We start from the raw sequence: 17,527 nt of genomic DNA on the forward strand, positions 1-17,527 counted from the left end.
ATGTCCTACTCAACAAATCAAGGTAATAGTAATTGCCTCCCTTTGCGATGTTTCTGTCTCCAGTGTCATGTCTTGTGTCTTTCATCATACTGGAAATGAGGACATCAGATGATCAATACTATGATTTACCTTTAGCAGATATTAATTTTTATTCCCCAGTTAATCTTTTCCCAAAGCTCAATTTACTTCCTAAAGATGTTTGCTTAAAAAGCCAATCCCATTCTACTAAGCAGTGAGGTAACAGAAAAATTATTGGTTTTGCATAAAACACCAGAAAAACACCACAAAGATCCATCAGAAAAAAAGAGAAAAAAGAAAAAAGAAAAAAAAAGGAAAAAAACCAAACCTGTTTTCCATAGAGCGAAACAATGCTTAAGAATTATTCTTATTTCTTAGGAATTAAAATTAAATAAGAATTAGAAGTTTCTAAAATATTATATAGAAATTACAGCTGTAGAAGCAAATTAAGATCAGGAACTTTTCATTTACCTGGAATATGGAATTTTTCCACAGGAAAACTGCTTAGTTGTTCATATATTCTACTTTTCTCTTGTAAAAGAGTTTCTTTTAAGGCACTCTCCCTATGTCCTCGAGAATTGAGAGCCTCTAGGAGTTGGTCCAGTTGTTCCCGAGAATTGTAAAAGCACCAACGGTTTGGTTTATATACTGGCCTTGGCACCTCTACGACAACACTGGTGTGTGAATCTTGGTCAATATTGGAGGTAGATTCAGAGGATTTCAAAGACTCTCCAGTTTTACTGAATACCTGAGGTTCATTTGTGCAAGACTGTACACTATTCTGAAAGGAAGAGGTTCGAGGCAACAACATGTCTTCTGTGAGACCAGAATAGTCCTCTTCTATAAACAATCCAGGAACAGAGGGGAAAATCCAGTAGCGTCGGTACAGACGGTCACGACCTAATGGGGTGATATTTGTGCAGGCTGTTGCATTCTGAATCTTTTCTAACAGTTCCTTCTCTTTCTTTTGTTGCTCCTGTTTTAAAGCTTCTTCATCTTCAGCAGTAAGAGGTTCACTCTTTTCACAAGTGGTCTCTTCTTGTCTTGTAAATTCTTTATATCCATTTTGCCCTCTCCTTCCTAAAAGTTAAAGGAAGAAGAATGATAGCAATACGCTTACAAATTTTTTCTTTACCCAAAAACCTCAAGTGAAGGGTGGGTTTTGGTTCTGTCCCTTTCTGTTTATCTAAACTTACACTGTCAAGGACCATCAGCTCAGTCAAGAAAAATACTAGTTTTATTAAAGAAGAATTCAAGTGATTAACCCCCTTCCTTCGATAAAGAAGCGGCCACGTTTAGTGTACTTTCACTTTGTAGAAACTAGACCAAGTTTCATTTACTGACATTATCATTTTTAACACCATAAAAAAAGAACAAAAATTTTAAGAACTTAAAAGTATGTTATAGAAGTATCTTATCACAATAAAGTAAAATTCTAGCAATTTCATTATTGGATACAAACTATGTTTTGGACTTAATTTATCATACTCAAAATGATCAACTTAAATCCCCCAAAGACCTCAAGCAAAACCAAAATCCCTATATAAGAGCTTTTATTGCAAACTCAGTTACATTACTTTATCCAATTTTTTTTTTTTTTTTAATATATACACTATTATTTTTTCCCCCTCAACTTGTACCAGCTGAAAGTACTCCAGTTCACAGCTTAGCTTACCAAAGAATCAGGTCCTGATAGTCATCTAGAAAAGTACATCTTATAATTAACACATGCAATGGTGAAAGACACTATCAGCACTCAATTTCTACTGCTTTCCAGCATGACCTTCAGTTTCTCCAATTGTAGGAATGAAATAACACTTGTTTGCCCTCCAGGCACAATGTCTCAAACATGGGCATTTGAGAAGTTCTGTTTAAGACCTCATTGTTTTGCCATCATAAAGCTGTAGTAAACATGCAGACCTGTATTACTGAACAACTCAGAATTTCTCTCCCAGGCACTGTTAGGAACTGTAGAAGTTTGCAACCTTAAGTCCACAATGATCCAGGACTTTCACTGGCACAGATACTAGCAGAAAGCCTTCACGGGAGAAAGATACAGATGAGCTAGCAGCCCAAAGCCATCAACAGTTCATCCTCCTATGTTTAGTTAGAAAGAGCAGGCTGTGCCATTTACTGCACCACAGCTCCTACTAGCACACTGCTGAGGAAATTAAATCTGGCGGTAAGTCTGGTTGCATTCTTGTATAGAAGGCAAGCTGCTTCATTAACAAAGGCAAACTAAACCCAAGCACTCAATATAGCATTTTCTTTTAAAATACCTGTTGTTTTTGCAGCTTCCTAATAAAAAGAATCAAAACCACACCATACCCTATTAGATGAGACTCCTACAACTCTCTGAGTGTACTACTCGTAACTGTAATGGTTTGTCAGGAAACAGCCTGGTTTTGGGTTTTTTTTTTTTTTTTAGACAAAAAAGGAATCCAGACAGCAAGTATGGAAGACAAGAAGAAACAGAAGTGTGAAAGAACGTACAGCTGACCGCTAGAACTACATCAGGCCAGCTCAATGCACTTAATAGCCCATTATGATCATGGTTTGGGTTTTTTTCTTTTCCTTTAAAAATTTACAGGAAAGATTAGTACTTTATAAAAAGTTTACTATAAAACCCAAGAACTTCCCAGGAGCATGCATATATGTGTGTGTGCATACATGTACACAAATGAACAAATAAATTATAGCGGTACCTCTTCCTCGTTTTTTGTTTGGTCCCAGCTCTTCTTCATCCTCTGTCACTGTGTCCATGTCTTGCTCTTTACGTTCAATTTCTTTGCTCTCTGTACTAGTATCAAGGTCTTCCCGTTCCTCCTCCCTGACACAATAAAATAAACAAAAGGTGACTGACCAACCATGTATTAAAAGCTGAATGGAATGAAAAAAAAAATACACAATAGAATATGGCATCTTCAACACAAACAGTATTTTACTCTCAGAAGTACTTAAGTTAGTAAAAGACCTACAATGCTTTTTAAAAATAAACTTTAAGTGATAGAATATATTAAAACCCAGAAGAAACCCACTGAACTGTAAATGGAAAGTTCCGTATTAAAGACTAAAACCTGCTCTTTGGTATTCACTTTTTCATTTGAAGACTTATTATTATCAGATCATTTTTGGAGACATCTTTGTGTAGTTCTACTGACCCAAATTATTTTTCTCATGACTAAAAAAATATGTTTGCTCATCAAAATGTATACCGATTTATAAAATGCTTATTACACATCTTTCCCTCATCTAGCAAATGTAATTAAAAACCTACAGAACTACATACAACCATTACAGGATAACTTTTTTTTCCCTCAGTTTCAAAAACATAGCACAAATCTGTCTTTGGCCCATGCTCACCTTTTGCAAGCAGATTTATTTAACTAACTCCCTTCCTCAAGCAGGTAAAGATATAGTGTTGTATATACACTTTGCTTTTTTTTCTGGAATCATATACAGCTGCATGTGCATGAATCTTACCACCTGAAACCATACAGTTTTATTAATAGAACAAAAAACCTTGGTTTTATGGAAGTCACCTGGGATAGCACAGCATTTTTTTTTTTTAAATGCTATTAAATTTGATTCATAAACTGTTATGTGAGGTCAGTATTATCTAGCTCAGATCAGACCAATTCCTCAAATTAGAAAACAAACTAGAATGGTCTATTATGAAGATATTCATAGATATTAAATCAATGCAAGACAAAAAGTAATGAAAAAAAAACAAATTGGATTTTGCAAGTTTCTCTTGTCACTAGGTAAAACTGTCAAGCTTTCAATATAATTATGAGTATAATAGAAGTTGATTTTAAAAATAAAATCACTTTAATAAATCAATTCTAGAACACTAGGAAGAAAAATAAAATCAACATTAAGGGCTATATACTTAAATTAAAATATACCTTTGTATATGATCAAGTCAATGAAAACTACATAGGTAAGGTCTGGCCACATAACTGAAAAGTGCCATATCATATGTATCACAGTAATACCATGTATCATACCCAACAGATATTTCTACAGCAGGAGTCCTTTGCTCCTCTTCCTTCAGCTTTTCTTGTTTCTCTTTCATCTTTAACTCTTGTTCTTTTAACCTTTCTTCTTTCCTCTTACGTATCCTAATAGTAAGAAGAATATAGAAAACCAATTGCAATTAATCTAGTATCTGATCTGGTCACATCTTTTTTCTTTTATACTACAGCATCATCTAAAAACAACAGTAACATGGGAAAGCACAATGCTTAGCACAATCAAGTTTCACTCCTGTCTAGGGTCTCAAGAAACCAGCTTAAAACACAAACACTACTATTGTTTCTCATATGCCTTTTGCATTGGAGGAATTAATCTAACCTGTAGCAAGAAAATTTAGCTTTCCACATCCTAGTTTTACCTTGCTGCTGCTGCCTCTCGTTCTTTGCGATGCTGTTCTGCCTTTAATTCTCTGAACTCCTGTTTTGCCTGTCGTAACACATCAACAGAGTCCTCAATGAAATCTCGAGTGGAGACGAGAGTCAGAAGTTTCCCACAGAGGGCATGAAGGATCTTCATCTTTTCTCCTAATAAAATTCAGACCAATGTTTATATTTCATCGTACAACTGATAAATAAGCCTTACTCTTACACACTCCAGACTGAAGATTGGTTCTCACTCAAAAAAAAGCGAGCAGTCAAATATTTGTAGTGCACCAGCTGCACTTGCAAAGAGGCATTTCCTGAAATACCTGCTTTGCTCAGAGATGCGAGCCTTTATTTTTAATTTATTAACTTTTAGCACTGAAAGAAGAACTAAAATGCAGTATTATCTTCAAAATGGAGATAAAGGAACAGTAGATAGTAATTTTTTCTCCATTTCCAAATAACAAACAAAAAGACCCAAACCAGAACAGCAATAAAAAGCAGGGGCTGAATCAAACACTCAGATGCTTCTCCCAGAGAAAGCCCCTTCTGCAAATAAAACTAACTTTTTTTAATGGGGTTTAAAAAAACCTACTCAGAAGTAATGAGACTGCCTAGCTCTGCAACCTCTGATCTGGTGGGACCTGCTTATGGGGGCTGGAGCATAGGGAGTGTGTGTTGGTCTAGGTGACCTCCAGAGGTCCTTTCCAACCTAAATTATTCTATGATACAGTAAATTTTGACCATTATTGATTTAAAGCAGTTACAAAACTGATCACTTGACGAGCAATCTAATCTCTAACATTTACTGTCTTTTATTACCTGGCAACAAATCATACACTGAGGTACTTGAAAGTTTCTTCAAGAGACCAGGATTACTTAATCTCAGCTCCATGCAAGCATCATCAGTAGCATCGAACCCTCCTCGTTTCTGGTAACGGTATTTTGCGTTGGCTGATGTTACATCAGCGCCTGATGCTAGAATGTGAAGTCTGAGAATCTCAGAAAGAGTGCAGCTATCAAGATCCAAGTTTTTCAAATTGCAGCCTACAGTTGAGAAGAATGAACAGTTATTTTATATAGGCATTTAAATGTATATAAATATAAAAAATGTGCTTTAAAATACAGAGCAAAATAAGAACAGTAACAAAACAAGAAGTGAAACCCACACATACCCTGATGTAACTGGGGCCATGCAGCTGCCAAAGTTGCAACTGCAGACAGTGCAGATTTTGTGGGGTCTGCATCTTCATCCAAAGCCTCTGTTAAATCTTTAAGGAAATAAACACTTTATTCTAGTGCAAATTAAAACTTGTACTGTGGAGGGGAGGAAAGCAAGCCGTTTTTTAAAAGTTGCAGACAAAGCGAAAAGAGGGCCGATATTTACAAAAGCATCAGTGTAGTCAAAACTCAATTCAACATCCAAATTAAAATTTACGTATCTTTAAATGCAACTAAAAATCTGACTAAAAGCTAGGGACATGCACCACATGCTATACACTGCTCTCCCTATATATAAGCTGTTAAAGCAACCACAATGTACAAAACATGCACAATGGCAACATAAAAAGCAGCAAAAACAAATCCATAAACACACTTGAAAGCAAAACCAAATAACAATGCAAGAACACCTGTATTTCATTCCCTCAAATGAACTGTTACTTCCTATCATCATTTTGTTTTTAGGAAAGACCATGCAAACCAATCACACATTTTAATACTGGTTATCACCATTCACTGTATACTTTTAATCTGTAACTTAGATACAGCCTTACTCTTTTGCACAAATACAATTACTAAGACGTTACAAAGAAACCGTATTTCACCACAAGCAACGTCTCCACTTAATAAGGAGCATCACACATTAGCAAACTGACCAGGAAAGCAGGGCAGTGAAAGGGAGAAACAGCAAAATTCCTGTTTCTTAGACAAAAGTTTCCTTAGCACTTACAGGTATTTCTCCAGAGGGTTGGCAGAATTTTTTCAGTGTTGTATGCTGTTTCAACAATGTCACTTGATATTCAAGTCCAAATCATTAAAGCAGTTACAAAGTCACCAAGTCAATAAAGAGCCACAAATCCAAACTAAGACTACATAAAAAGCAAATCCACAACAGTCTTGTATGATGATTGATGTTGTTTGAAAACTGTCACCCAGACATTGCAAAATTAACTTCTGCACCTCCCCTCTCACTGTATCTGTATAACAGGGTTTGAGAAAGTACTGTACACACCAAAACCCCACACCCATGGTGTTTTCGGTTGCAGAAACACTGCCTGTACAGAATTTAAGTGAGCAAACATGCTGACTACTACTAGTTTGGTTAGTCAGGATTACAAAGCTGAGAACATGTAATTCTTTTATGGGAAAGAAGATGTCTAAACAAGAGTGACAAGAAATGGAAATTCAAAGGCAAGTAAAAGATAATAGATAAAGTGCCCTGCCCACAGCTCTGCTAAACTAGAAGCGAAACGGCAGATTTTTGCAATTGCCAGCCCCATACAGTCAAATTAAAATGACAGTTACATTATATTTTTTCTGATCAGTCCTATGAATAATAAAGAATCTAATCAACTATTCTATGATTACCTGATAATGGAATCCTTGCTTATATTGCCCAAGCAATGCTTTCAGTAGTTAAAAGATAGTTTAATTGCTAAATTCAACAGTAATTAAAATACAGTCTAAATTTGTTAACACCGTATCAAATCTGTAACATTATTCAATTAAGAAGAGCAGCCTCTATTGCTGAAGATAGTGCCCATGTTTTATATAAAGACATTTTATAGATTGGACATAAATCTTAAACATGAGAATATGCACAGTCTTCAAGAGAGGAATTAAAGGAACCTTCCTGTACCTCATGCATCTGCCTTATGGGGGAACCACAGGATTCACTTGACCTCAAACAGGGAGTGCTCTTATATTCCTATCTACCTCTAATGAAATAAAGACTAGCAGGAAGGGTCAAAGCTTCTCCTTTAACTAGTCAGCAAATTTGGCAGTCCATAAACACAGGGCATAGCGGACAACAGTGGTGTGGCAATAGTTGCCTTCCCTTTCCACCAAGCACTGCAGAATGCAAAAGAATTGGGAGAAGTCTTAGGCCTCAGATTCAAAACACAGAAGGTACATGCAACAGTAACATCTTAAAATATTTTCAAGGCTCCCAGTCTGATGCTTCTTTCTACTTTCTCAGTTACACCAACACACTGTTTTGAGAGACCGTCACTAGATACTTGATGAGCATAATAAAGTAGTCAGATCAGTTCCCCGATCCACAGCAAGGCTTCATAAATAGCTGAGCTGAAAAAAAAATAAGGGAGAAGCACCTTGCAAGGGCATTAAAAACCAAAATTGTGCAAAGGGGATATAGAGAATACTTTAAGTTTGTGTTACTGACAAACCCTTTGCAAAGCACTCCGTGTAGCATCAGTAAGATCTTACAGGTAAAGCACTCTGCAGAACAAGGCTTAGAGCATTCACAGACCGTGGACCGAATTGCTGAGCTGCCTAAACACAGAACAGAAACAATCTACTAAGGATGAAGACACATATATAATGTCCCTGACCACATAAATTTGGAACAAAGCCTGCACTCCTTCTGATCACTGGTTAGAGTATACCAAATGCCTCTGAAAACGTGGGCAACTTCAGCCTTAGAGTGAAGACCAAAGGCAGAGTGACTGTGAGATCCTTTACTGGAAACACAGAGACATGGTAGTATCTAGGAGTTGTGGATGCATAATTCTAAGTCTTTAAGGACAATGAATATTGAATTCTCCATCATAGTTGTGCTGGGGAGTTTCAGTTTTTAATCTAGTTAGGTCCAGAATTTTTTTTTATAGCTACAGATAAAGACCTTTGAGAAGATTTAGGAAAATGCCTTGTTTCCTGACCCTCAGGAGAAACATCTAACAGTGCTCAAGGAAGAGGAGGAAGGCGAAGACAAGTTTCCCTCACCTCTAAAACATAAGCAGTGCTGTTAAAAGCTTATTATGCTTTGCTGGATACAATTGTAGTAACAACGAGCTTGCTTTTTCTCTATTCCCCCCAGACCCCACCCTCCATGCCCAGTTTAAAGCTTTAATTTCAGATAAAAGAGAAAAAACAGGTCCATTTACATACAATATCCATGCATAATAAGACAAGGTTAAACAAAGGAATGCCATAAATCATGCAGTTTAAAGTTAATTCCAGTGGAATTTCAGTTTTTCAGCAGTAAAATTAAGGATCTGACCTTTGGTCTCAGCATCAGCTATTTGATCTTTGGCCACTTCCTCTTCCTCTTCGGCCATTGCCTGAAAGATGGCAGTCAGGAAGAAAAACAGCAATTCACACAGTGGGCCTTCAGTGTCATTTCCTACAAGAGCTTCCTCTAAAACTTCTGTGAATAAAGTTTAAGAAGCGTCACTTTTGCCGCAAAGTTGGAAAACGATTATGTACTGAAGAATGAAAACAGTTTTTTTTTCCCCCTTCAGGTATGATAATCAAGTTACTTTTCCATAATTTACTGCAAATATTCCTAAGGTGATGCTGTCAGAAAGAGTGCTGACAAAACAACATTATTTTCTTAATATATAACTGCAAGAATAAAGTACAAGTAGACATTTTAATAAGTAGATTAACAGCTTCTACATTGAAATTAATTTTGATTTTATAAACACTGCAGAAGTTGACTGTGAAGAGAAAACTGGATTGATATGCACGTGTAAGCACTGCCATATTAAAGCTGCACAGAAGATTTTGTAGCACTGGTACTTGGGTGCACTTAAGATGTTTGGTTGTTTGGTAGGAGAAGGGACACCACAAAATTGGGGCACCTTGCCACATAAACGACAACTTGCCTAAAGTCACTCCTTCAGGAAATTCATCTTGAAGATCAAAAAGTTCCCCAAAAGCATATAAAAACTCCAAAACCATCAGAGCATCACCAAAGATCTCAGGAGGAAGTCTCGTCTTCACTGGCATTGGAACAGGAAGTTCCTGCAATCCAAATGGGACAACTTAATATTGTATTTGGTTTCTGCAGAGTACACAAGTGATTAACACCAACCAGTGCAAGACACATAATCAATTATCACAGTAACATCTGTGGTAGTACTAACTTTAAAAAACCAAAGAGCATGCAACTTGGACATAAATCTTTTGAGATAAAAGTTTATTCATGTTCATTAAATTGAACGATTTTGTATCTTTGTTTAAAGGAACTCAAATCTACTACAAGTTAAGAGCACTGGCTGTCATTATTTTTCCTTTAAACCTGTATTATTTCACAAGAGTTTTGAATTTAAGTTTGCTGGAACTGTCCAGACAAGCAAAAATAAACATATTCTTAAAAAGTTACTCATTGTTGCTTGCAAAGACAAGCAAACAAAAACCCAAGCACCTTCACATAAAAACACACCGATCTAATACTAGGATATACAAGATCATGTCTAATGACTTGAGCGTTCTGGTATTTGCATTTTTGCGTTGGTAAGGCAGTTATGATAGCTGAAGACATTTTAAAGGGAGCTGATGTAACAATGTAACAAGACCACTTAACAGAGACACCACCTCCAAATCACAGATGACAGCGTCTAACACTGTGTTTGACTTTCAAATTAATATCGATGTAACTTTTCAAGATTTGTCTTCACTTAATGTTTCTTAGCAGACAGAGGCAAACAATTTCCAGAAGGATGGCTCCTTTCCACAAAGGTGGTAGTTCACAAACATTAACGAGAAGAATGCCAAATACTATGCTTTCAGAAGAACACAGTAAGGTATTTCATACATTTCCTGAGAAGGGAATTTTTTGAAAAGCAGTCTATGGGTGGATCTTTCTTCTTGCTTCCTCACCTAAACTCATCTTTATTCATATTCTTGTCAATTTTCACTGTAGTGATACTACTTTCCCATCCCTCCCTTTTTCTTTTCCAATTGAAACACAGCAGCACTGTTTTGCACAGCTTCCTCTCGTTTTGACAATGCTCTTCCCTTTCTTCAGTTTCTTCTCCCTTTCTGTACACAGCTAAGAGTTTTCACTATCATCTTCAAGGGCCTATACAGCTACCCTTGCAAATATATTCAATTCTCATATTCCTCCCAACCAGTGCTATCACTTCAATTCATTTAACACTCTCCTCTATTCCCACTTGTCCTCTTTGCACTTCTGTCATGTTTCCCTGTGTATCTCAAATAAACCCCCATCCTTGCGCTTCTGACAATTTTGCCTCCTTTTGCTATCCCCTGCTAAAATTAATCATAATAAAGTGCACATAAATGTGTAACACTAGACAATCTTCCGTTATGTACAACCACACTATATTCTTGTTTAGAACATTAAGTTCTTTGAGAGGTAAATTCTTGTTACTTTCTATAGGTTTCCAGGATCATCCAGAAAGCAGCTCGTTAAGCAAGGATACTGCTAGAGTTTAAATCAAAAGAATACCAGAGGGAGTAACAAGCTACTATCTTTTCTACCTTTTGCAGCCACAAATTTGGTTTCTTCATTACTCAAAATCTTTTAAGTAACTCAGGTTTATTCTAGGTGAGCGCATGTTGTATATTTAACAGAAAAGTCAGGCATACTCAATAGCCTCCACTCAGTAAGATCAGTGCTTTAAAAATAGATCTGTTCCACGTTAACACAGAGAACAGCCTGTAAAGTTTTTCTGGAGGGTGAAAATGCAGATGCAGACAATCCTATTAGCATCACCACTGGGAAATATTACATGACTGCAGGTGATTCACAATCCCTAGCATTCAGATCAGATCTAGATCTGCCTCTGCATTAGGCAATCTAGCTTGGGGACCCTGTAAAAGTACGAGCTGGAGCTGTTCTAATTCAATCATACCTTAAGATCATCACACTCCATATCTTCTCTAGGCTTACTCCACTGTTTCAGGTATTCCACATATTTTCTTTTTTCTTCACGCAGCTTCTCTCTTTCCTGAAAAAGAGGGTCACAACTGTATATAAAATACGGTCAGATCACCCTATTATAGTTTCTAGAACTGCACCACTTACTATTTCAATCACACTGAAAAATAAAACTAAAACATATTTAATTAGAATGAAATACTCTTAATTTTTATTTTGTAGAAGACGACATTGGCAAAAATGTTTAGAAGCAAACTGTGGTGATACTTTGTTGGATTAGACATGGGGTTTTATTGGGGTTTTTTTGGTTAGGTTTTTTTTTTTTTTTTTTTAAATGGAAGTGGCTGAAAAAAGTTATCTAAAAATAAGAGTACTTATGAAAGTTGCCACAAGAAAAGACCATCAAAATAGACAGTGGATGTGTCTGTGGTAAAATATAGTGGAATAAATAATTTCTTCACATTCAAAGTGACAAAAAGTTATTTAGCAATTTCCATCCAAAGAAAAACCACAAGGAAACCCACAACCATTTAATATGCTGTGAATATGATGCAGTACAGTGTCTTTAACACTTAAGTAGAAGACAACCACCAAATCAAATAGTCATCCATTATTGGCAAAAAAAAAAGACAAAAACAAAACCACATTACTTCAGAAGTAAGTTCAAAGTGAACTTTTTGTGAACTAAAATTGTAATATAGAGAACGTTATCCAGAAATACAAATCCGTAATCATATCTTATAACTGCCTATTCTTCTAAAGTGCATTTCTATGAACAGAAAACAGTTAATGGAAAATAACTTGAAGCTGATAGCAACTAAGAAACAAGTAAACTAGAAAGCCATTATACTGTTCCTACATGAAATACATATACTGCTAATGCATTACTTTTTCCTTTTCTATTTTGAGTCTCTCTTTCTCTTCTTTCTTCTTCATCCTTTCTTCTTCCACAATCTTCTTTAGTTCTTCTCTCTTTTTTTCCTTATCTTCTTTCTCCTTTTTCTTAGCTTCTATAGCATTTGCCTTCTCACGTTTTAATTTAGCTTTTTCAAAAGCTGTAAAGGAAAAAACCAAACAAACCAAAGTTATTTTTTCTTTTATAAAATGTTAATTTTATTTAACTGTGCTAAATAGACTGATCTTTTTATAATTACCATATTGAAAAGATATTGTTATGAAGACCGAATTGTTTCTATGCCAACCAGAAATTCAATCACTTGACAGCTCTTTAGCGAATCAGAATTTTAAGCCTAAGTAGTATACATGTTTTACAAGGTTGTCATCACTGTAATAAAGTCAAATTTCTCTGTTTTTATGAGTATACAGAAGTTTAATACTTGTTTATTGGTTTCTATCAAGTGACATATAAAGATGAGAACTGATTCCAACTGCATGTAATTACAGCAACGTATTTAGTAATGCTTGCTTAATAAAAGCATGTCACAACTAGGTATGGCATATAACCATGAAATATTTGTGACAGTAAAAACCTTTAAATAAGTGATCTTTAAATATTTAATTATTACTGAATTACTGAAAGTCAGTACATTTGAAACCTATTTAGTATTTCCGTGGGTTTTGTGCAAGTTTTACTTCTGTTATACAGTTTAATCTGAACTTTAATTGGTAATAAATGTTACTGCCTGAGGAGATCCAGAGTTCTTTGTAGCTGTCTGCAGAAGAACAGCAGGATACAAATTGCCACTTTCTGTGGACAGACAATGTCTGTCAATCCACACACAGGCTAACAAATAAAAGGGTGTCAGGGGGTTTACCATTTTAATTGAATAAACAAGGAAGCTAGAAACACAAGTGAAGAAAATGAAAAAAGATCCTTACTTCTATTACCAAGTGGATGGCACTCAAAAAGAGATTTTGATTACATTTTTCTATAAAATTCTGAAAACGGGCTAGATTGCTTTTACAGATAGCTACTACACATACAATGGCTCTCACCCAGCAAACAAAAGCAGTGAAGCTGATCCCCCATAGTCTTCTACATACTGAGAAGGTCGATTTTTCAAGGTACTTGGTATTTTGCTATCTTTTCACATCATTAATAAAGTACTATAACAGCTCTTTATAAGAGACTTTATGAATGTCAGTAATTGCCATTCCAATTAAACATTATTTACAGGTAAAATGTTTAGATTAATTTTCAATTACATTAATATAGTATATTTGAAAGTGTACTTTTAAGCTTATTCTATGGATGGGATCATACTTTTCAAACAACCAGTATAATGTGTTGCTGGTTTCAAATTAAAGAACTGTATCTTTGAAAAAAAAGTTTATAATCATGAGCCAACACTGGGACAAAAACGAACACAGAACAAGTGTGACACCACAGTATTTTTTTTTTTATTATTACTTATCTGATGCATTCATCATAATTTTGTGTTCTCAACAAAGAACAGAAAGCATTTACAAAGTCTGAATATCAACATGCTGTGACAGCTTTCAGGTGAGGTTGCAGAAAATACAAAGAATACATTTGGATCTCCATGTTATACAACTTATTTCAAGGCTGATTGCTCTTTCATTGTTTGAAACTATATGTTTCAAGGGCATTGGGTTTTGGGGTGCAACAGGATAACACAAAGATAAAATTAAGCCAGAATGTGTCTTAACTAGTCTTCTAGAAGCTGTAGTTAACGCCACACAAGAAAGGAAGCAGCTTTGATGTTGATCAGCTATTACCTTGTTCTGTGCTATCATTTCCAGCACATAAACAAATAGATGCTAGCTGTGCAAAAAAGTGGACACACAAGTTTAGTGGAGCCCATTAAACCCTAGTGTCCCCATCTCCTATGAAGAAAAAGCCCTGAGCAGCCTGAGGCACTTTGCAGTTATTATGTTGGACTAGATAACTTCCAGATATCCCTGCCATCCTAAAACATTCTATGATAATGGAAAGAAGAGGTAGAAACCAGAAGTTCACTGAAATATTTCCACAAGATGAAAGCCTTTCCTTAGGAAGGACATCAGTGCTTACAATCCAGAAGAACATCATCTTGTCTGAGCTTTGTCTCCTCAAGAAGACACACCAGTTTACCTAGTTAAACCCGTAAAAAAGGTACGTGGGTCCCCTTACTTCATTTGAAATCAAGTTTAAATAGATCAGAAACAGGTCAAAACTAAGCCAAAATAATTCAATCAGTCTGAAATAAAAAATCTCTTAAGTGATTTGTGCTCTTTTCATTAGAAAAATTTGTAAGCATACTGTAAGTAATCTTGCAGAACATTTAGACATACCTTAAATATCCAAGCACAGACATCTTCAAAAAGACTCAGATTTCCTTAAGGATTATTACAGGTTTAGGAAGCATTGCAGTTCTTTTAAATTTTGAGGTAGTTTTTCTATTTATGGATTCTCCTCATACAACAGATTGATTTGTGTTAAATGTTCATGTTTTGATATACCTTCAGCTGGTAAAATTTATACGTGATTTCAGAATCCAAACTTCTGCAAAAATTTATTTTGCTCTTTATTTATCTGAGATAGAAATCAGCACAGCTGGACCGCAAGCTTCCTACATTTCCCCAGTTTAGAAAAATAAAAGTAAATAAATAATTCAGGAAACAATCATTCTAACCACTGAAAGGAGCACTCTGTAATAGTGCTGTGGCAGTGCACTCTTAATACATTTTCCCTTTGAAAGTATTGCAGGACTTTGAAAGGTACAACCCCAAAAATACTCTAATTAAGGCCTGCTCTCAGACCTGCAAAAACTGGTTTACTAGTCATAGGACTAAACCTCAACTTACCCATGGCCTGCATATCTTCTTTTTGCTTCTGGAACCTTGTCTTTTCCCTTGCTACTTTACTTTTGTTTCCTTGGGTATTTTGTTTAGCAGTAATCTCGTCCTCCTGATAGAGAATTTGGAGGGGGAGTGGGAAAAAAAGAACATAATATCTACAGTGAAATGACCAGCAACAGACATTCCCAATTTTTCAACAGTTCTCTAAAACAAGAATAAAAACAGGCTGTAAGAGTTTCCCACAAACATACTAAGTACTCAGAGATCCTGCCCAATAGCTGGGGGCAGGGGCAGACCCAAACCTTTTTCTTCCAGCTTTCTTTTTAAATAAAGTAGTTTAGAGCACTAAGCTTCACTGTGTTTAAATACAGGCAAGTGACGTAACTGTATCTGAGGGCAAGTGACATAATTGTATCTAAGAATACAAATTAAAGTTTTTTAGCAAATTATTTATTAGTAATTCTCAGAAGGGACAAGTACTCTATGCACCTTCACAACACACTGAAAAGCTAGTTTCTTGGTGGGATCACAAAAATAAGAAAGATAAAAATAAGAAGATAACATATCAAGTATGGTCCCTTTTACCAGCTTAACTATAAAGCAATCTACTTTAGTACCAATTATGTAATATATCCCAATTCATCCTCAAAGAAAAAAAGCACAACATCAACCTTGAATTCCAACTGTTCTGAAAGTTCAGAGAAAATGGAAGAACTTAAAGACTACACTGATGTATCTTCATCTGGAATTAAAAATGTTATTACTTACAAGACTAGTAGATGCCCTCTTTGGAGGTCTCCCTCGTCGTCTGCTTGCAGGACTGAAGATAAATGTGGGTGGGTCATCAGGAAAGAAGTAGGAGAAACTTTGTTCTGCTAGATTATATTTTGCAATTGATGTTGCCTTAGTAAGAAAGAGAAAGCAGATATTAATTGTGAAATTCTTACCTTTTCATAAATATAAGCTAATTAATGAATCATTAATTCAGAAAAAAAGACAATAAAAATAACTAGATCCACAACTGGTTAGCTTAGGATAAGAGATAAAACTCTGAAATAGTGTAACTGTAGAGTTAATCCACCAAGTGGATAATAATATGAGCAGCGCACATTTGAAAATAGAATTTGGCTTCATTTGGTAAGATTTTATTTCTTTAGATGCCTTTTAGCAAACACAGCTGGACACAGTCTTCCTAGCAAGTTACTGAAATGTGTTGAGATTGACTTTTGACAGCAAAAGCTGGAAAATTAATTTACTGAAGAATCACATAATTCTCTATCATACTTAAACATTTCTGGAGGAGGAGAAAGTTTATGATTTCTCTCATTTTGAATTGTCAAAGTTTCTTTTCAAGTCTGCTTTCTCAACCTGGTCACTTCAGGAAGCCTGCCCTTATCAAGTGATACGGATGAGGATACAAAAGAGACACTCCAAATAGGACATGTTCACCTAACTGCTGAAATGCAAGGCAATCAGCAAGGGAACAAGGAGACACTCCACAAAAAGCCCAAACAAAGAGAAGATGACAAATGCACACATGTACAGAATATAACCATTTTCCTGAGGCACCACAAATCATCGTTAATAGATAACTAGACCCAGCACACTGTATCACATCAAGGACAACATGATCACTAACAAGCCCAAGGAAGGGGGTGGTTTATCCCTTTCAGCTCTATCTTCTTCTATTTCCATTTCTTTAAAAGAGACGGACTTTAAAGTTACAAACTTATTTAGAAATTAGTTGCCTTTGTTATTTTCTACAACTTTCACAGGCAAACCTCTCATTGATGCTCTCATCTCAGAGCAGTTACACAGCTGTATGAGAATTCCTCTTAAACACACACACAAAACACAAGACGTAATAAACAAACGTGCTACTTTCTAAAAACAAGGTGAAGATAAGGATTTCAGAGTCAAGGCTGCAATATGCAGTGAGAGTCCAGGATCTCCTGTGGCACAGCAAGCCAAGGCAAGGGAAATTGCTGCTTATTTGGTAAGCGTGGGAAAAGCTGCTCAATTCCTTGAGCACAAGGAAACAAATTCTCAAAGTCATCCTGCACGGACTAAGATGTGAACTTTAGTCTGAACTTCTACTAAGTATCACCATATATGTCCACATAAGATGACAAAGATATGCATCTTAATATCTTCAACATCTAAGGCCTCATCAAAAGCCCATTCCAGCCACCTGAACTCTTCGGTACTCCTGCCTCACTGAAGAACTGGAGACTGAATTCAATCTACAATAAAATATTTTCCAGCTAAAAGCATTACAACAGAATAATATTAGCTTACTGTACCAAAACAGAAATAGTTAATTTTTATTTGACTTCGAAATACCAGCTGCATACCTTGAAGAATGAAAACAACTCATGTGTTAGACTAAGCAAAAATATATATTGTTTTAATATAACATTTTTCTAGGTAAAAGCTCCCATTTTTATTTTGGGGACTTTTCTAAACTGGTAGCTAAAGA

At 35.7% G+C, this 17,527-nt stretch overlaps 1 protein-coding gene across 2 annotated transcripts in view; it reads right to left on the reverse strand.

The window, feature by feature from the left end:
• BAZ1A (bromodomain adjacent to zinc finger domain 1A) overlaps positions 1–17,527 on the reverse strand; it is a 66,013-nt gene that overhangs the window by 20,821 nt on the left and 27,665 nt on the right. Inside the window, exons 6-17 of one of the 2 annotated variants that reach the window (XM_076345023.1) lie at positions 15,817–15,951; positions 15,055–15,157; positions 12,175–12,341; positions 11,261–11,356; positions 9,266–9,404; positions 8,659–8,805; positions 5,594–5,689; positions 5,241–5,465; positions 4,415–4,580; positions 4,029–4,142; positions 2,724–2,848; positions 490–1,098 (exon numbers count right to left, since the gene is read on the reverse strand). In XM_076345023.1, the coding sequence (XP_076201138.1) occupies positions 490–1,098; positions 2,724–2,848; positions 4,029–4,142; positions 4,415–4,580; positions 5,241–5,465; positions 5,594–5,689; positions 8,659–8,805; positions 9,266–9,404; positions 11,261–11,356; positions 12,175–12,341; positions 15,055–15,157; positions 15,817–15,951 (2,122 nt within the window). The remainder of the gene's footprint in view (positions 1–489; positions 1,099–2,723; positions 2,849–4,028; positions 4,143–4,414; positions 4,581–5,240; positions 5,466–5,593; positions 5,690–8,658; positions 8,806–9,265; positions 9,405–11,260; positions 11,357–12,174; positions 12,342–15,054; positions 15,158–15,816; positions 15,952–17,527) is intronic. The other variant, XM_076345024.1, reaches the window with a different exon arrangement.

Source organism: Aptenodytes patagonicus, chromosome 7 (assembly GCF_965638725.1).
Source record: "Aptenodytes patagonicus chromosome 7, bAptPat1.pri.cur, whole genome shotgun sequence".
In the NCBI taxonomy this organism is placed as follows: Eukaryota; Metazoa; Chordata; class Aves; order Sphenisciformes; family Spheniscidae; genus Aptenodytes; species Aptenodytes patagonicus.